Here is a 20821-nt window from a genome sequence, read left to right on the forward strand (position 1 = left end):
ACACCACCCCTCACACACACCACCTCACACACGCACACCACCTCACACACGCACACCACCTCGCACACACATTACCTCGCACACCCCCTCACACACACACCACCTCACACACCCCCTCACACATACCACCTCACACACGCACACCACCTCACACACCCCCTCACACACACCACCTCACACACGCACACCACCTCACACACACACTACACCTCGCACACCCCCTCACACACACACACCACCTCGCACACCCCCTCACACACGCACACCACCTCGCACACCACCTCACACACACCACCTCACACACACACACCACCTCACACACCCCCTCACACCCACAGACACCTATTTACACACATGAGCGCCTTCACTCAAGGTTCTTGATGTAGATGAAAAAAAGGTTGACACAAAACGGAATGATCTAGATGGCAGGGGCAGGCAAGCATTGAGGAATGAGTGACAGCGATAGAGGAGTACTTGGGGATCACGTGTTAGTAGTGGAGGGGCAGGAATGAGTGGAGGGGCGAGGGGAGGGAAGAGGAAGAGAATGGTCAATAGGTAAGAGGTGGAGCTTTAAGCGAAGGGCAGAAGGAGGTTAAGGAGGGGGCATTGCTCAATGCACAGGGCAAGTTGATTCCAGTGGAGGGATGCAGGGAGGGAGAAGGACCGAAAACGGGATTGGGCACAGGGAGAAGAAGGAAAAGAGAGAGACAGAGAGAAGATTGAGAACGAAGAGGACGAGACGAGGGGACGTGGAAGGAGATGAGAGAGGCGAGGTGATGAGGGTGGGCATGGCCATGAAGAGATTTAAAGACGAGCGTCAATTATTTGAAAAGGCGAACAGGAAGCCAGCGGCGTTGAAGGAGGAGGGGCGAAGTGAAGCATTGCGTCACCGGCGTGGACCTCTGGCACTTGTGCCCCCAGGAGCCAACATTCTGCGCGACTCTGCGGGCAACGTGAAGCTGGGAGACTTTGGCGCCAGCAAACGCCTGCAGACGATCTGCCTGACGGGCACCGGCATGAAGACGGTGAGCGGCACGCCCTACTGGATGAGCCCCGAGGTGATCAGCGGCGAGGGCTACGGCCGCAAGGCCGACATCTGGTGAGTGATGCTCGGCACACGGGGGCGGCACGTGGTGGGGGGGCACACGGTGGGGGGCACATGGGGGCGGCACACAAGGGGGCGGCACACGGGACATGCTGGCACACATGGGGGGCACTCTTGGGCACACACGTGGCACGAGGTGCGGGAGTGGTGAAGCGCATTGACCCTGGTGCAAGGAAAACAGTGGAGCCCCTTTTTTGTCCAATTTCTCCATAGCATGGCCCGTGGGGCGTGGTCCATGGTGGCGGTCCCTGCACATTCCATAGCTATGCCACATAAAGTCTTATCAGCCTCTTAGTCTGTGAGTCTTACATTGCAGTGTTATTTTAGTCTGCGAGTCTTGCATTGCAACTCGTACGGAAGGGCACCCCCAGTTGCAGCTGTTCCTGTGCGTCACAACGGTGACCCGGCACCTGGCCTGCGAGTGGCCACTTGTCTGCCGGCCGGGGGCAGCGATTGCTGCCATCTGAAATCCCAAGCGAGTAGCTTCAAATGATCATCTTATCCAACGAGACGAGAGAGCAGCTCTCTCGTCTCGTTGGACGGGGACCCGTGGGCGCCCGGTAAGGCGCGGGGGCACGGCGGGCGCGGGGCGTCTGCAGGCCTGCCGCCGGCGTCCCCGGGCCGAGCAGCGCTCGGCGCTCGTGAAAGGAGAAGGCGGCTTGCGGTGTTATTTTAGAAATAATGCACATCCTGTTTCCTGGTGCAGACAATCACGCGCGGAGGGGGCGAGGCGGGGCGGAGGGTGGCGTGGGGAAGACTGGGGTCACCCTCCAGAGCCCCGCCACCCCCCCCTCTTCCCCCGACGCCACTCCCTGCGCCGTTGCCCCGTTATTTCGGTCGTTGTGGGGGCTCGGGGCGGTAGTGCGTAGGGTGCGGCACAGGGGATGCCGATGTATTGATTCGATCGTTAAAGTTGGAGACTTGGTTTGGGCACAACGTGTCACGAGAAGAGAGGAGGAGGGCCGGCAGTCGAGAAGAACAGCGGAGGCCAAACGACGGGAAGCCCACCGGGCAGGCGGAGCGACGGTGACGTCGGCTCGTGTGTGCACGTGCCGAGTGAATCGCCGCATCGTGACCTCGAGAGCCTTTCAACCAGCGGTGGATTGTTCTTGGCTGACGATGACGATGATTACTAAAGTTGATTCTTCAGATTACGATGTGTGCACTCATACAGTGGCGTGTGTGAGAATCATTTTTACGGCGGTTTCATTTGTGCACATTCTAATGTTTCACTCGAAGGAAAATGTTCAGAATAAATCGGAACAAATGAGATGGAACAAATGAAAGAGTATGTAGAGCCCAGACGAGTCAAACACCCCACTGGGCAGCCAGTGGAGTACCAATAAGGTGAAAGGCACAAATGAAACGGACCCTTTCTTTGTTGAAGGCCGTCTTGTGAAGGGCTCTGTCTCCCTTATTAGTGGCCCTGGGAAGCCTGATCCAGTGCACAGCACTCTGCTGTTGTTGTTTGTCTCTCGCACTTGCTGGAACAATAAATCTGGCTGCCCTGCCGTGGCAGGGTGTGAAATTCCTGTGCGTGGGGGAACCGGGGTAGGTGAGCAGAGGTCACGGCCAACTTTCCACAGGAAGCAGCAACCCGAGCCAAAGTAATCAACACCTCGATCCTCCTCCCTCGGGGATCACCGTGTTGGTGACACACGCCGCGTGTCCCGTGCCTAGACCCCCGCAACCACCGTGACACACACGCGCACAAAGATCGGGTAAAGGAGATTTTTATGCTCGTAATGCAAGCGTCGAATCGTGCGAACGAGAATCTGTTATTTAAGATTTGTGAAAATGGTTTGTATGTAACAAGTTTCGCAACAGACTTAAAACAGTGTTATTCTGAAGAGCTTGCTCTGTGCGATCAGCGCGGTGCATTCTTGATGGGATGGACATGCCGTGTCCTCGTTGTGTTCCCACCACATGACGGTATGTTCGCACCGACAGGAGCGTCGGCTGCACCGTGGTGGAGATGCTGACGGAGCGGCCGCCCTGGGCCGAGTACGAGGCCATGGCGGCCATCTTCAAGATCGCCACACAACCCACCAACCCCCAGCTCCCCTCCAGCCTGTCGGAGCACGGCCGCGACTTCCTGCGACGCGTCTTCGTGGCGGCGCACCAGCGCCCCTCCGGCGAGCAGCTCCTGCGCCACCCTTTCGTCTGCTGGCACTGACGGCCCTGGCGGCTCCCGCGGGCTTCCCTGCGGGGCCTCCGCCTTGTCCGCCGTAGCCCCCAACGAGACGACGGGCCCCCCCCTCCCCGCCCCCTCAAACCCGCCCCCCACGGCCGTGCAACTCTCAAAGCCCCCTCCCCCTCCCCACCCATCCCGCCTCCGCCCCAACCTGTTCCACGCTTGCCGTGCGAGCCGCCGGTTGATGCCTCTGCGGTGGCGCGGTTGGGCCCAGCGGCGCCTGGCGGGGGCGGCGCGTCCTCCCCTGAGACGCCTCCCGACGGCTCGTTGCCGCCTCGGAACGGCGCTCGCCGTGCCACTGGCTGTTCCGCTCGTCGCAAGCCGCAGGCGGGGGTTGCGGCTGCGCTGGAGGGGGAGCGTTGGGCCTTTGCTGAGGGGTCGCCCCCCCCCCCCCCGTTCTCTCGCGTGTTCTGCAACCGCCTGAGTCGTCTCCCGATCATCGGCGTCTTTGGGGTGGTGTGGGGCTGTTTTCTCCAACCTCGAGCCAGGCACATCGGCTGAGGTGGCCCCGCCGGTTGGAGCCTGGGTTGAGTTTGGGCCTCTCGGTTGCGATGCGTGGCATTGAATTGTCTTCGCCGTGATCGTGGCTGTGGATCACTTGGGGCGCTGCTTTCCGATCGTCGAAGTGATGCTGACAATTGGAGAGACACTCCGCGAGAGTGGCTGTGGTGGTGATTGCGACAAAGATGGCGACGGCAGTGAAGATGAGGTGGGCGGTGATGGTGACGATGGAGCGTGTGAAGGGGATCACGGCGACGGGTGGAAGCGGAGCTGACTCCGGTGGTGGGACGCGCGTTGAAAAGATGTAAATAATCACCGTGACCGAGACACCGACGGCTCGTGAGAGTCACCGCGGCGATGACGGCCACGACAAGTGGTGATGAGGATGAACCGTGGGGCTCCACGGACGCCGTCTTCGAGACGTTGATGACGAGAGGAGAGACTCGACGAGGGGCCAGGAGAACGCTGGATTCACGATTCTTCACGCCAATAATTTAAATCCCTCACTTAGTGCCATCTTAGATTTGTATCGAAGTGTAATCAAAGATTTCTTATATAAAGAGTGTATTCTTTATTTTTTATAAATAATTGAGAAGCTGCCTTAACTTCCGAGATATTTGTATAGCCTTTACTAACGTGCACATATCTTTGTTTCCATGTAAATACGACACAAGTATTTATCGTTTATAAAAATCAAATGACAAGGGGGCCAAGAGCGGTGAGCTGCGGTGGCGAGCCGGAGTGACGAAGCGGAGAGGCGAAACCGCCCTTCTTTTACCCGACCTCTCGCACTCCCTCCCACTTCACCCGATTTGACCTTCCTCCCCCCACTCCCCCTCTCCCTGGCTGGTTCCATGTGACCACTAGCAGCACTGGCAGCACCATGTGGAGCGATTGGGGTTGCCCAAGGTGTGGCCAGGTGGCCTGGCGAACACGTGCTCGGAGGAATCCGTGTGCATACAGCCCCAGCGCCCGTCTTGTCTGGGAGGTCCGGAGCCAGCCATGGACATTGCACATTCCTCTTGTGGGGCCAAAGTCCTTTACGCAGGACGACCACTTGTGACTTCTCGCCCAGCATGGCGCGCCTGTGACCAAATAATCAGCAACGTGCCTGGATGTCCGAAGCTGAGCAGGGTTGAAGCCCTCGTTGCGCTTGCGTGGGCAACGGCCGTGCGCACCAGGTCTTGTTCTGTGCACGTGTGGAGCTGCTGTGTGCTCAGTTGTGGGCGGCAGGGGACAGTGCAGCAAGTTCCATTCTCTGTGCTGTACTTCTATGCTTCCCATGTCCTTACTTATTACTGCCTTGACCAGCAGGCATCGGCCAGCATGGCAAAGTATGAGAAAATAACCCTCCTCACGATTGACACGAGGACTGTGTGCGTGTGAGATGCAAGTGGTGGCGGTCTTCACAGGGTGGTGCTGTATTACGGTTATGAGAGTTTGGCGATAACGAGATCCCCGCTGGTAAAGGAACAGTGTGCCATTGTGTGGTGTGGCGGAGGGGGTGGGGGGGTGGCATCGTGCCACCCATGGCATCAATCACCTTGCAAGGGCCTCCCCAAGACCTCGAGTGTAAAATCCTAGAGGTCTTATTTTTGGCTGGCTTGGTACCAGGCTGGTCTCTGTTCGATCCAGGGGTTGCCGTGATACTACGATGGATCGTACGATAGAAAGATCCACGATAATCGTGTCGACCGTTTAAGCTAATTATCATCGTATCGCAATTATCATTTTCCGTAGAATTTTTCTGAAATATTGAATTTCCTTCTTAAAAAACAAAAGCATTTCTGGAAAAGCAATAATGAAAATGTATAAGAATAATCAAAGTTCGAAAGGTAATATCTGCAACCCGTTACATTCGTACATTTTAAACGTTTTCCGTGGGAAATAAGGGCCATGGTGGTTATGCGATGTCGTCGTTTTCTGGCGGCACGGACTGCGATCGTCACATGACGACGAGCACCAGACTTCTGGCAGGCTCATGTTGCGCACACTGCAGTTGTGAGCAACATTTTACAGCGATCTTCATTCAGTACTGTGCAAGTGCAGGAACAAGCACAAAGACGATCCAAATGTAAATCGCAACTACACAGCTAAGGGATACTGACGGCAAACGGTAAACGTCACATCGTGAAATTGAACGTATCGTCAAAGAATGATAGCGCGGCAACCCTCTCGCCTTATCCCAAACTTACGCACGAGGCCCCCTGCATCCCGACACCCCCAGCCCGGCAGCGGTCGCCGAGGTTTTTGACCGCGCGTCATTGCGGGAGCACGGTTCGAATGTTGGACGGACACCGTCGACCGGCTGGGACGCGTTAACCCGAGTGAGCGAAGCACTGCCAGGAGAAACCAATCACACGGCCGTGATGACTTAACTTTGCACTTTTCACGAAAAGAGAGTTACCGACTTAAAGGTAAACCAAATTTCTTTCTTTTTTTTGGAGCGTTTATTTTTGATACAGAGATACGCAAACAACGGAAGCAGCGGTGGAACTACTCGTTGGATGAGTGACATTGGGGGAGGCGGCATTCTTTCTGTTACACCCAGACCTTGTGAGCGACCTTCCACAGTGGGCTTTAGTCGCCTTACACCGCACGCGTGACCGGTGCGATCTGTGAAGCGATGGCTCGGTCACGCTGCTGAGAAACTAATTGGGATCGGGCCAAACGGGTCCAGGGCTACAAGGGCTGATGGGTGGAGGAGGCTGAGACTTAACGACGCAGCCAATGATCGGGTAGCGTCCCAGTGGACATCCACCGAGGAGATGGAGCAGTGAAATCCGCTCCTCGTGCGCAGCTGCCGGGTGGATTGTTACTGCGCAGCGGCGTGAGAGATGGCGGCCACTTGGGGCGAGCCTTCAATCAGCAATAGATTGACCATGGCTGATGATGATTATTACTAGCTCCCGGTAATAGATTTTGCCCCCCCCCCGTCTATTATCGGCTTTAGCCTGGCACTCCATAGGTCAGATGCTTGATTTGCTCATGACGGCGATTGTACATTTGTAAGTGTCCAGCACGGAACTGAAAGTAATGTAAATTGTTTTGGCTAACGCTGCCCATAAGTAAAGCCAGTCGATTTATGAGCTACAGTTTTTACGGAACCAAATTTTAAAATGTTTGCGTTTCTGATTGTCTGGTTTTGTAGACGTCCACTCGACTGTGTGCCAAGTTTCACCTTTCTAGGCCCTGTTGGAACGCCATTAGGACTTACACCGGTCACGACTATCAGTGTGTGTATTATCATATCTGAAGCTCCTGTTCAGGAGTGGGACAACGGGCCTTTGATATTCAAAAGAGGCAGCTGTGGATGGAGCGGAAGAGGTGTGTGTGTGTTTTTAATACACTATGTAGCAATTGCTAAAGGGTATATGGGAGAAAACCCGACTACAATGCAGGAGAGGTAGAATGAGATTGAGGAAGAAAGGAAATCGGTCGTAGATGGTGGTAACGTTTTGTTAGCCTCGACGAGAAGAACGGGGAGAGGGAGTGGGAAAAGGAGTTTGATACTGGGGTGGGCAGCAGCAGAGGGGGAAGCCAGTGGTTCTTAACCTTTCCTGCAGCCTTGCACCCCTTTGGTTTCTCAATGGTTACAACATTTTATGTTACTAAACACAAAGGTTTGATGAAACCAAGTATGTTGTACTTACATGCCCGTGCTTCATTTGTGTTATCGATGATTTACCTTCTTAACAAAAATGTCAATGACATGCCTCGCACCCCCAGAAAGGGCATCTCGCACCCACAGGTGGTGCGTGCACCCCCAGGTTTAAGAACCACTGCTCTGAGCGAAATGTGCCCAGGAGATTCCCACGCAAAGCGTTGCCGTTTGGGAGTGGAGTGGGCGCAGGGAGAGGACGGTGGGCTGAGAGAGGGGAGGCGAGAATGTAGGGTAAGTTTAAGTCGAACAGGGTCATGGCGAAGTTTGAGTCTGATTGAGACAGCGGATTACCCCCCTACCCCCTCCCATACATATAATTCCCAGAAATGATGTTGATCGGGAGCCAAAGATAATCCTTGAATCCAGCCTGCATTTTGCTCAATTAGTCAAGCTTTTTAGGGAAAAAAAAACAACCTTGAGGAATACAATGGTTGCCTTTTTTGCTTTGCGAGACCCCGTAAAGCATTCCTCTCCCCGCGTGCAGGCGATTCCCACACTGGCTGGCCCACGTCTCTTGAGGCAGGGCATGTGGAGTGGCTGGAGTTTGCGTGTCGGCCAGGGAGCCCTTCGTATGAAGCCTTGTAGCAAGCAGTGTCCCGTGATTGTCAGCCACTTTTGCTTCACTTCCATGATCACCTCCCGAGTCCTATGCATGGCTAGTTCTAAATACGGCAATAATCAAACTCCTATGTGCAGTAACGGGGAATGCTGCATGTGGTGGCGGAACTGGTTACTTTGTAGCCAGAGTTCCATGTGCGACAGCTGCTGGAGCGTTGAAAGGAACTCGCTGCAAAATGTCTTTCTCGCAAGCTGCTCGCAAGGACCCAAATGCACTTATGTCTCCTTGTCTGCGTGCGTGGGGGGTGGAATCCCCAACTGGTGTGGCATGCGGTTTCACAGCCACACTTGGCTCACACTGAGCTCTGCCCACATTGCCCATCGGCCACTCGGGGCACGACCCTTGCCCATTTATCTCTCTGCAAAGTGACACGGCCGCCCTCGTTCCTAAATGTGGCTTGCCAGAGGCATACTTGTGTTTGTTTGGGTCCGGGATCCTGCCATGGTGCAATGGTTAGCGCACTGGACTTGCAATCCAGAGGATCGTGGATTTTTTTTTAATCTCCTGGCACGAAATATTTCTTAAATCCCCCCCCCCACCACCGCCTTTGTCCGCCCGACAGTAGAAACGGGTTCACTGCGGTTCGTCTGACCACCGTGGAGAAGTAGGCCAAGTACCCTCGAGAGGCGGCCCTTGCACGCGGTGGCGTGAGCCAGCAGTATCATAGCTGCTCTTTCATTAAATGTGTCACGCCAGAGGAACGGCAGTGCGACGCAGGTTACTGCAAATCCCCCTCTGATTGCAAGCACTTGGGACAAAATGTAATTTCGACCGTGACCCACATTCATTGACCAGGGAACCACGTGCATCTGCGATGCCAACTTTGTGGGCCTCATTGTGAGAAAAACAAGCTGTGCACGTGGCACCAAGGGTTCGTTTTACAAACACAACCTGTGCCTGCCAATTTGCGGTTTTAATCCCCTCCCCACCCCCCCATCCACCCCCCATCTACCCCCACCGCACATACCCCAAATCCCCCACCCCCGCCCCTTCATTCACATGACATTCTCGTGTCACAGTGCCTTGTTTAATAAAATTTGCCTTGAAGCGGTGGGGTGGGGGGGAGTGTGGTGGCAGGGTTTGGGTGTGACATACAAGGTAAAGATGTTTACTCGTCTCGGTTTCAATTCTAAGTAAATAAATAAAAAAATACCAAATTAACAAGTCTTGTGGTGTGTTGCGCGCAGACTACATTTCGATGTGTGTTCCATCTTATCGGTGCGAGGGTTCAGCAGAAGATTGATGCCGTGCGGTTGATCGAGGACCGGCTCGCGACTATTGAGCATCTTTGCGCCACTAATTCCCTAAGTAAAAACATTACCAATGTGAGAGGTTGATTCTAAACGAGGGTGGTTCTGGTTGGCTCGTCGTCAGCACTTCTGCGCCGGTCCCGCTGAAAAGCCTGTTGTGCCACAACCTGCCTTGAGCCATCCGTGATCAAACTCGCCTCTAAAGGGCTAACGAGTTAACGACCTCGACCTGTTGCCAAATTACTCGCGCTCACAACACGAGAAATGAAACGACAGTAAATTTGCGCATTCACTTTGGTGACGTTCCAGCTCCGAGTTAATCGGGAGAGACGCGCCTGCCTGACTGTCATGCTCGCACGTTGGGACATCTGCTGCTGCATCGACACTGGGTACGAGATGAGACCGGTGACACGGTGGGATCTCGCTTCTGGGATGTCGCCTTCTGTGATGTCGCCTTCTGTGGGCTGCTCTAACAGAGGGGTGCATGGCATGACCCCAGCATAGACATGTGTAATGACACGGAATATATCATTGTATATCGCTTATGTATGTGTATAATTCCACGGGTAATCTTACAGAAAAAAAAGTTAACGGCGTGATATTTCATTTCAACTTAGTGAGGTCATAGTCGGCCATTCATTATCCACTGCTGGATGAAGGCTTCCCCCCATGTCATTCTCCCTCGTGGTCTTGCAATACCGTGCGATCCATGCGACTCCTGTACGTCGACCGATCCCGTTGCTCCATCGCTGCTGGTTGGGCTGTCGTGCGTTTTCCTTTGGCTGCCACATTCCATCGCTCGCGTGACCACGGTGACCGCACGGCCTATCCGAACCCACCTCTTCGAACTCGACGTGCCCCGATTTGCGTTCGTTCGCTGATCCACGTGCCCCTCGCTCACTCCCGAAAACTTGACCCCCCCCTCCCTGTATGCACGCAAACTTTTTACGCCCCCCTCCCCCACCTGCATACATACGCCTGACGCACCCCCTTCCCCCCCCCCCGACAGACCTGTTCTTCACCTGAGGACGGCTGCTTGCGTTGTGGCCGAAACGTCGTGAGAATTTTATTATGTTTTATTTTTATTATTTTGTTATTTCCCTTCTACGTGACTTTACCGAAAGAACCAAGAAGAATACTGACGTGTTAAAGCAAACAAATAGTCCACATCGCCGGACTAACTTATTTGAAGGCCAATGAAGACAAATTATTATCGAGGCTTCACCCCCCCCCCCCCTCCGTTGCCTATGCGTACGCACATTGTCAGTAGACGCCCCTATACGCCCTCCATGGATGGCCCCTTTCGTTAAGACGGCTGCTTCCAAGCTGTGGGTCTCCATCGGGTGGATGTGGTTCGAGTCGAGTCGGGGTTATTGTTGTTCACATACGCACACGGATGGCACATGTCTGGCACAAACTCTGTCACTCGAAGCGTTATCACTTTGATACGTAAACTCAACATAAAAAATATATATTCACATACTATCTTCACTTTATATGTGTAGTATTGTAAATTACGGCGGGAGACCACTTGACGGGTTGCACACTTTATTAACACTTGTCTTGCCACAATAACACGTGTGGTCACTACAGCTCACGCTACACGTTCCACCCGACACGTGTGGTTACTACAGCTCACGCTACACGTTCCACCCGGCTACACACACACAGGCATTCCAGCCCCGTAGCATCCGGGGGAACCTACAGACCCACCCCAGCTTGGGTATGGGTCACGACCACTGGGTCCCGCGGCCCGGCCCTCACACAGACGTCCGGCCCGGGTCCCAAGGTCCCGCCTCTGAGCCACACAGGGTCCCGGTCCTTACAAGGACAGCGGGACTAGGTGTCTCAGGGCCCTATCTCTTCCTCCTCCGTCTTCACTGGTCACCAACTCCTCGAGCGCCCGCGCGCACCGCCTTATATAGCCCTCCGCTCCCGAGGAGACGGAGCCTATGCGGACCGCGATGTGAGCACCCACCCTAGTCGACCAATCACCACGCGCTGCCACACGATCCCTTTTTCCAGCTTGTGTCAGCGCACACAACCAATCCCCACGCGCTGCCACACGATCCATCACTGTCAGCGCGCGTCACCACTACACAGCCAATCACCACGCGCTGCCCCACGATCCCTACTTCCAGCGCGTATCACCCCTACATATGCATAAAGTAAAGGTATGTCTTGGCGGTGAGTTGTTGTATGCTCGTGCAAAGCGATGTGTGTTTTGAGTTGGCGTGAATGACGCGATGATGGTGCGGCAAATGAGAAAGATCCAACCCCCATGGGCTGTGTGTCTGTTGGTTGTGTGGAGGTGGCGTTTGGGTTGAGGAGGGAAGTGATCGGTTGAAGCCCAGAACTAGCCAACCAGACACCCTCAACCACCTGGGCCCTCCAATTGCAACGTCCTTGTGACTGTCACACGAGCCTCATCCCAAGGGTGCAGCGTGCCCCTGGCCCACACGACCGCTGCGCTGCCAACGTTGGGAGTGAAGAGAGAGACAGAGAGAGAGAGAGATCAAGACCGCTGTGGGCACGAACAGCGCCGACGATTACATCCCGCCTTTACAGCACTAACATTCGTGCGCTTTCATAGGCACATACCATCCTGCCATTTCTGCTGTGGGAATTCATAGCGGTGAGCTCAGGGTTGCAGATCACGGATCTTGCCGCTGCTCGCCGCAAGTTTAAATGCCAAGGCGCTCGCCGCACGTGGATTAAAGCGTGGCTTCAAGTGGCGGTCGAGGGGATGATTTAGTTGTTGTGCCCAGGCCGGTCAACCCCGTGTCTCCTGGATATGTGGGGGAGGGTGGGGTGGGGAAGAGCTTCACAGCTCATCGGATGTCTTGCAGTACAAATAAATATTCCGATTCTGCGGATAACATAGGTCGCTCGGTGGGATCTCAAGCGGGCCTGCCATTCCACCTTTCTTTTGTGATATCCCCGAGTGGATAACCCAGGAGAGAAGGTGGGGGCAGAGTTACGTGGGTGGGTGGAGTGACTCAGTCTTGCGTGGGTGGAGTGATTCAGTCTTGAAAAACAAGAGGTGTTTACCCTCTTTGGAAATAAAACAGCTGTTAAGATGTTCACACACAACAAATAGATGACTTTTGCAAGGAATCAAGTCTGCATTAACCACACACGGTGCTGGTGATGAACAGGGCTCTGGTAATATAATTATATATGGCATTGTCTTTGAAAGTGATTGGCCTACACCAGATATAAACCCTCTTCATGGCTGAGTCTCACTACCAGTGTCGGACCAGAAAACGCCACGAGGCCGTAGCGGACTGCAGCAGCGCGTTCGTTCCGGTTGGTGGCTCCAGCAACACGTTTTTCCCTGACGCTCCTCGCGAATCGTATAAGGTGTTGGCGGCAGCTTACCGCAACAAACGGAGATCTTCAGCGTGACTTGCATCTCCCGAAATAAAATTGGGACCCCCTCCTATCTCGAAGATTGTTTTTGTGCCCTATTTTCTAATCTAATTTTGAAAGCAATGACAGGAATTTGTCCGTATGATGACATTCGCGGACGGCGTTTCTTCTGCGCGTCCTGCCACGCAGAGGGCGGCTCGGAGCGGAGCAGCGTGGTCACCGTGGTCACCCTGACCACCGTGGTCACCGTGGTCACCGTGGTCACCGTGGTCACCCTGACCGCCGTGGTCACCATGGTCACCCTGACCGCTGTGGTCGCCATGGTTACCCTGACCGCCGTGGTCGCCATGGTTACACTGACCGTCGTGGTCACCGTGGTCACCGTGGTCACCATGGTCACCCTGACCGCCGTGGTCACCGTGGTCACCGTGGTCACCCTGACCGCCGTGGTCACCGTGGTCACCGTGGTCACCATGGTCACCCTGACCGCCGTGGTCACCGTGGTCACCATGGTCACCCTGACCGCCGTGGTCACCGTGGTCACCGTGGTCACCCTGACCGCCGTGGTCACCGTGGTCACCGTGGTCACCCTGACCGCCGTGGTCACCGTGGTCACCGTGGTCACCATGGTCACCCTGACCGCCGTGGTCACCGTGGTCACCATGGTCACCCTGACCGCCGTGGTCACCATGGTCACCCTGACCGCCGTGGTCACCATGGTCACCCTGACCGCCGTGGTCACCGTGGTCACCATGACCGCCGTGGTCACCGTGGTCACCGTGGTCACCATGGTCACCCTGACCGCCGTGGTCACCATGGTCACCCTGACCGCCGTGGTCACCGTGGTCACCATGGTCACCCTGACTGCCGTGGTCACCATGGTCACCCTGACCGCCGTGGTCACCGTGGTCACTGTGGTCACCCTGACCGCCATGGTCACCGTGGTCAGCCTGACCGCCGTGGTCACCAAGACCGTCGTGATCACAGTGGTTACCGTGGTCATCCTGACCGCTATGGTCACCGTGGTCATCCTGACCGCTATGGTCACCGTGGTCACCGTGGTCACCCTGACCGCCGTGGTCACCGTGGTCACCGTGGTCACCATGGTCACCGTGGCCATTCCATTAATATGGCGATGTAACGCCTCAGCAATGCAAAGCGTTTTAGATCACACATTGAAGCATTCGAAGGGCAACCACAGGAGCAGCTGCGTCACACAAGGAGACTCGGCACCAGCCTGCCAGTGGGCATCAGACCGCCAGTAAGGGGAGATGATGACTAACTGTCATCTCAGTTGTGTGATTTGCAGCGTCATGTTTTTTCTTCAAATTTTAACCATGACCCCGGCTACATAATGGCCTACACGTTTAGAATGACCACAATCGACAAGTCCACTGTGATGTAGACTGAAGCGAGCAGTCCATGCAAGGCAGCCCTCGAATGTCACCGAGTTTAAGGAGTTCTGTGAGGAGGGATGGGCCAACATTCCTCAAATCCGATGTGAGAGACACTGACCAACGGTTACAAGTGTAGTGACATAGAATGGTCACTACTGTGTCGGCCTGTACGAAGGCTGGGGGCCCCAAGGGGGTGCCTGAGGGGTCACGTGGTGGAGGGATCCGGACCTTCCCAGAGGTGGGGGAAGTGAGGCGTGTCCTGGGAAGGGAGGCGTGGCCTGAAGAGAGCCAGCCACGCCGGGGCGGAGCCAGCCACGCCAAACCAGATATAAGCGTGGTGTGAACGCAGAGCGAGGCTGTTGTACTGTACTCCGAAGTGAAGACATCATCGGTCGTCAAGTCCCGAGTCGTCGTCCTGGGCCAGGCAGGCCGTTGCCTGCCTGGTCCAGTCTGTGTCGCGTTCCAGAGTGTTAGTGAGTTGAGGAAGGTGGTCACCACCTCATGTACAGCGTTATATTATTTCCGTTTAATAAATAGTGTTGCCTCCAAGCTGCGTGTGTGTGCACCTAATTCGGTCTTACTACATTTGGTGTAGAAGTGGTCATCGAACTTTCGCTGATTAATTTGAAGAAGCTGTACCCTTCGCTGCCATGGTGTAAAAGCTGGCAGCGAAGTGCAAGACCCAACCGGAGGTGCGGATGGACGGTGTGGGTTGCACCTGGCCTCTCCCTGCGACGACCCCGGAGTCCGGGGCCCCGGTGATGTGCCCCGGGGGATGGGCAACTGCAGCCTGCATGGGAGGAGGCTGCGGGCCCGGGCTGGTCGCCATCGACGGCGAGTTGGAGCGACGTCGCTCGTCAATTCGACCAGCTGCTGGTGGCAAGGGAGTGGCCGGGTGTTGGTGAGTGATGGCGAAATTGCAAGATGACGCAGCTGTGGCGTTCGCGCCGTTTCGGCGGTGCCGGCGTTCCTGCCATTTCACTGCGGTGGCGTTCCCGCCAGTTTCACAGCGCCGGCGTTCCCGCCATTTGCAACGTGCCGGCGTTCCCGCCATTTCAACGTGCCGCCGTTCCCGCCATTTTTTTACGTGCCAGCGTTCCCGCGGCGGCGGCGTTCCCGCCATTTCAACGTGTTGGCGTTCCCGCACTTCCCACAGCCGCGTTCCCGCCATTTTCACCGCGGCAGTGGTTTCGCGGTGGCGGCGTTCCCGCCTTTTGCGCTTTGGGTGCTGCGCCGGCCTGGCGGCGCGCCGCTGCAGCCCTGTGATTACGGGCCTCCCTCCCCACATTGAAGTAAAAAGAGCGGGGGAGGGCATCGGTGGTGAGAGCGAGAGGGGCCCGTGATTGAAGAGAGGGTTTCGACGTTGGAGACACTGCTGGGAGGGACTTTTTCAGTTTGACTCTCCGGTTTTGTGTTCTTCGCGGACGGTTTTTCCCTCTGTTCTTTTTGCATTTTGGCTTTGCGAGTGTTATTTGGTGTTATATTGTTGTTGTGATGTTGTGGCCAGGAAGAGGTTGGCTTAGGGCTTTTGGTTTGCTATTCATAGGGATGTTAGTTGGGTGCTTGGTGTTGTGGTGTGTTGCTGTGTGGCGTTTTTGATGCTTGGCGTAGGGGTTTAGGATTGGTTTGTTGTTGCGGTTGTCTAGGATTGTTGTTGTTTATATGTGGGGACTGGATGGAGCATTGCGCCAAATGATTGCCTGTAAGAACTTCGTATACTGCATATACTGTATTAATCAATTCGGCGATTTTGGACGTTTGTGTCTAGTTTTTTTTTGCTCTCAAAATTCGAATGCCCCGAGTCCCATGGTTAATGTTGAAGGGGATTTTGAAATGACAGGTTCGGTTTGTTTCAAACTCACTGGTTGGTTCCTGTCCGTTGTTGCACAGATGATGTATTTTGTGCGGGAATGCTCCTTGTGTTCTACGTGGATCGGGGGTGCGTTTCCGTTAATTGCCGTCAAATTGCGTTGCTCTCTCCACTCGGTTGGTACAGCTGCATGCTGCAATGCGAGTCTCGGAGATGATGTGTACGGATACGGGATGTGAGGTGTATTGTTGTGACCATTGAATATTCGGGATCGTCACAAATTGTGCGTACCTGTTCGGCATTGGATCAGTTATGTGGGGGATCATAATTCAAATTGTATGTGTTGTGATGGTGTTAAATTGCGATGGTGACATGCTGCCAGGGATTTGGAATTGTGCTGCTGGCTGTCACCTATCTTGGGGCGCAGGTCCTGACCAGGATGGCCCAGTGAGTGTTGCGTGTCTAACATGAACGTTGTGGTCCCGTCATGCTATGGCTGACGGCTTGACCTGACAGCCCGGAGATTGAATCACTCCGTGGTATGTCTAGCCTAGCGGGCTGTGCGCTCACAGGGCTCGGAGAGTGTGGTCCCGTCATGCAATGGCTGACGGCTTGACCTGACAGCCCGGAGATTGAAACACTCCATGGCATGTCTAGCCTAGTGGGCTGTGCGCTCACATGGCTCGGAGAGTGTGGTCCCGTCATGCTATGGCTGACGGCTTGACCTGACAGCCCGGAGATTGAAACACTCCGTGGTATGTCTAGCCTAGTGGGCTGTGCGCTCACAGGGCTCGGAGAGTGTGGTCCCGTCATGCAATGGCTGACGGCTTGACCTGACAGCCCGGAGATTGAAACACTCCGTGGCATGTCTAGCCTAGTGGGCTGTGCGCTCACATGGCTCGGAGAGTGTGGTCTCGTCATGCAATGGCTGACGGCTTGACCTGACAGCCCGGAGATCGAGACACTCCGTGGCTTGTCTAGCCTAGTGGGCTGTGCGCTCACATGGCTCGGGGAGTGTGGTCCCGTCATGCTGTGTCTGATGGCTTGACCTGACAGCCCGGAGATCGAGACACTCTGTGGCTTGTCTAGCCTTGTGGGCTGTGCGCTCACATGGCTCGGGGAGTGTGGTCCCGTCATGCTATGGCTGACAGCTTGACCTGACGGCTCGGAGGTTGAGACCCTCCGAGGCGCGTTGAAACAGTGGGCTGGAGATTCGTAAGGTTCAGGTGGAGTTGTCCTGTTACGTTGAGACTGTATCCCTCAGTTGTTAGGGTGCATGTTGTGCAGTGAGTGAGAGACTGGGTCGTCTCAGCTCGGTCGGTACAGCTATATGCTGCGATGCGAGTCTTGGAGAGAGACTGGGTTAAAATCCCACCGATATGGCCGACGCGTGCTGCTGGTTGTGACGCCGCGTCGGAAAGGCGGTGGGGTGGTAACATGGAAATTCCCCCCCCGATATGGCCGACGTGTGCTACTGGTTGTGACGCCGCGTCGGAAAGGCGGTGGGGTGGTAACATGGAAATTCCCCCCCCGATATGGCCGACGCGTGCTACTGGTTGTGACGCCGCGTCGGAAAGGCGGTGGGGTGGTAACATGGAAATTCCCCCCCCGATATGGCCGACGCGTGCTACTGGTTGTGACGCCACGTCGGAAAGGCGGGGGGGGTGCTAACGGGTGACTGTCATTGCATGCGTGATTCTAACGGGGGGGGGGGGGGGTTGTGCTGGAGCGTAAGTGGGTTAGCCAGTTTTCATGTATATTTGTTGTTTATTCCCCGTTTTCTATGCGGTTCCCTTTTACCCTCGTCGATTCTGTATATATTACGTGATTGTATTTCTTATCGGTCGCTGGTCATTTATTGATGTTGCTGGTTCGGAGGCACACCTTTTCGATTTTTCACAGTTGTGTTACAGCCGGGGACGGCTGTGTGTTTATACAGGGGGGGGTGATGTAGTGACATAGAATGGTCACTACTGTGTCGGCCTGTACGAAGGCTGGGGGCCCCAAAGGGGTGCCTGGGGGGTCACGTGGTGGAGGGATCCGGACCTTCCCAGAGGTGGGGGAAGTGAGGCGTGTCCTGGGAAGGGAGGCGTGGCCTGAAGAGAGCCAGCCACGCCGGGGCGGAGCCAGCCACGCCAAACCAGATATAAGCGTGGTGTGAACGCAGAGCGAGGCTGTTGTACTGTACTCCGAAGTGAAGACATCATCGGTCGTCAAGTCCCGAGTCGTCGTCCTGGGCCAGGCAGGCCGTTGCCTGCCTGGTCCAGTCTGTGTCGCGTTCCAGAGTGTTAGTGAGTTGAGGAAGGTGGTCACCACCTCATGTACAGCGTTATGTTATTTACCGTTTAATAAATAGTGTTGCCTCGAAGCTGCGTGTGTGTGCACCTAATTCGGTCTTACTACACAAGAAACGCTTCGTTGCAGCCATTGCTGCTCAATGGGGTGTCGAATCTAAAGGTTCACAAACTTGTTCACACGTGGTTATTGAATGTACAATCGTGTGAGGAAAAATAAATGTTGAAAAAGTATCATGTTTGCGTGTCATTTGTTTAATCAGATTATCTTTAACTATGAGGACTTAGATTAAGATCTCATAACATTTCAGGTTTGAAATATGTGAAATATGTGAACATTCTAAGGGGTTCACAAACGTTTTATTGGCACTGTATCATGGGGTAGTGGGTGTATAACAAAAGCGCTGGTCACCCCACCTTTGACCGAGTGGCTCTTGCCTGAGCACGATCTGTTATGAGTCTTCGGATGCTTTCGGCTCAGGTCATGCAAAGCCTATACCTCCACCACACTGCTCAAGTATGTCTGGGGTCAAGGGCCAGCAACCCTGGAACCCTACCCTCAATTGCTACAAGAAACAATGCCAAGCCTAGAAAGGACGGATCAACACGGAAACGACGCATGCCTGCCCACCGACTACGAGACAAGGAACTGCGAATCATTGAGGTCAACATCCGTGGCCTGAGATGCGACATCGGAGAACTGGCCAACTTGTTCAGTGAGAAGGAACCCACAGTTGTCGTGGTGGAAACATTCCTGGACCCATCTGTTCAAGACGGAGCGGACTGCATTGCAATACCCGCTTGCAACGTGTGCTGCCAAATAGATAGAGCTGCCTTATCCGGAGGGGGCTTTGCAGTGTACTGCCTACAAGGAATTGACTGTCAAAGGAGATCTCACAGATATGGAACTTATATGGTTCACAATCACCTTACATTCCTGGACTCTACTCATAGTAGCCGTGTACAGATCACCCAGTGCTAACAATGACATATTTGATTATCTGGACACTGAAACCCTGTCAAAAATGACAGTTCGATGCACATTCCATCATGCCGTTGGGAGACTTCAATGTCCATCATGAAGACTGGATAGGTAGCCGAATAACAGACTCAGCTGGCCGCCGAGCTCGACAGCTTGCAAGCTGCTTGGGCTTTCAATAGATTGTTGCATTTCCAACAAGAGGTGATCAAATCCTGGACCTTGTCATCACTGACCTTTCTGCCGTATCTAGAACGCTTGCCAACCTGTTACCTCAAACCACAACCCAATCCTGGTAAAGCTCGATGTCCGTGTGGACAGAGACATGCCCTGCAAGAGGAAAGTGTGGCAATACAACAACGCCAATTACTAGGCAATGAGAGGCTTTGTCGCGTCTACAGACTGGTCAAGAGCCCTCTCGGAAGAGAAGACGTGTGGAGAGGTCACTGACACCATATGTAATGGTATGGAGCTGCTATAAATCCACAGATATTTTTTTCAACAAAAAGTCCGGAGGTAAGGCATGGTTTGATGAGATGTGCAGGAGAGATAGATACAAGGAAGAAAGCGATGCCTCTTACCGCCAGCTCAACAAAAACAACACTGCCGTTGATGTATTAACGTCTGATATATGGCTGTTGTTTGCAATTGTATCAAATAAAAAAAAAGAGAGAAAGAACCGCCACAATAAATCTTGCGCAAATTACCCAAATTTTATTGGCAAAAATGGCGCGCAACAATTACGGTAATTCCAGTAAATAATCGTGGCTTAATAAGCCTCATGATGTGTTTAGCAACCAAGCCAATTAAATTAACATGAAAAGTAAATCCGAACCCACCTTTTAAGCATTCCCCTCAAGGGGGCAAAGGATTGAGTCACTTGGGATCCACACCCTGGGCCACTTGGGAACCCAACCCTTAGGCTCACCTGGACCACTTGGGACCCCCTAAAACTGAGACTCACCTGGGCCACACCTTGGAAGATGCACGTGGTGCATCTTCTCTGAGTGCACGGGAAGAAGATGCCCTGGCCATGCTATTATTGGCAGTGTTTTGCATCGTCCCGTTAGTAAGAAAGCCGACGGCGCGTAGTATTTTAATGGTTGCTACACACATCGCAGTATTAATTGGGTGGCCACTGGATTCCAACCGCGACTCTTGGCAACGAGCGGCAAACACGCTACCAGTGGGCTGCATCGCCGCCCAACTTTACCTGTTAAATCCCGAGTCTCCAGACTCACTTTCAGGCGGGCCCTGCAAATGGAACGTGTTTGGCCAATTCCATCAACGGATGAGTGGCATCTCAGCAGGGAGGGAGGTGCCAGGGGCCGGGATCAGAATGCGTGGTGGTCACAAGCTCGTCCAGAGGGCAACGCTAATCGCATTCGCACAAGGCGGGAATCATGAACCGCAGCTTTGCGTGTTAGCTACCGCTCATAAGCCGCTTATTTTTTCATAGCTTTGGCACATTTCTTGAACTCCCTCTCATAGAAAATGCCTTCATTGTGCGAGCCAAGGGAAGTGTTTTCGTGAATGACGCACGGACAAAAGCCCATAAAAACGCCGCAGACGGGGCCTCCACCAACACTCGACCATCCCGGATCCTCAGCTCGACCAGAACCAGGTCCCCTTCTCT

General features: G+C 54.4%; 1 protein-coding gene across 5 annotated transcripts in view; it reads left to right on the forward strand.

The window, feature by feature from the left end:
- The window catches only part of LOC144729172 (mitogen-activated protein kinase kinase kinase 3-like), a 46983-nt gene extending 39765 nt beyond the window's left edge, over positions 1–7218 (forward strand). For all 5 annotated transcript variants that reach the window (XM_078609202.1, XM_078609199.1, XM_078609203.1 and 2 more), the window contains 2 exons: positions 922–1099; positions 3056–7218. In XM_078609202.1, the coding sequence (XP_078465328.1) occupies positions 922–1099; positions 3056–3281 (404 nt within the window). In that variant the 3' untranslated portion in view covers positions 3282–7218. The remainder of the gene's footprint in view (positions 1–921; positions 1100–3055) is intronic.
- The last annotated feature ends 13603 nt before the right edge of the window (positions 7219–20821 follow it).

Source organism: Lampetra planeri, chromosome 31, assembly GCF_965212315.1.
Source record: "Lampetra planeri chromosome 31, kcLamPlan1.2.h2, whole genome shotgun sequence".
Taxonomy (NCBI): domain Eukaryota; kingdom Metazoa; phylum Chordata; class Hyperoartia; order Petromyzontiformes; family Petromyzontidae; genus Lampetra; species Lampetra planeri.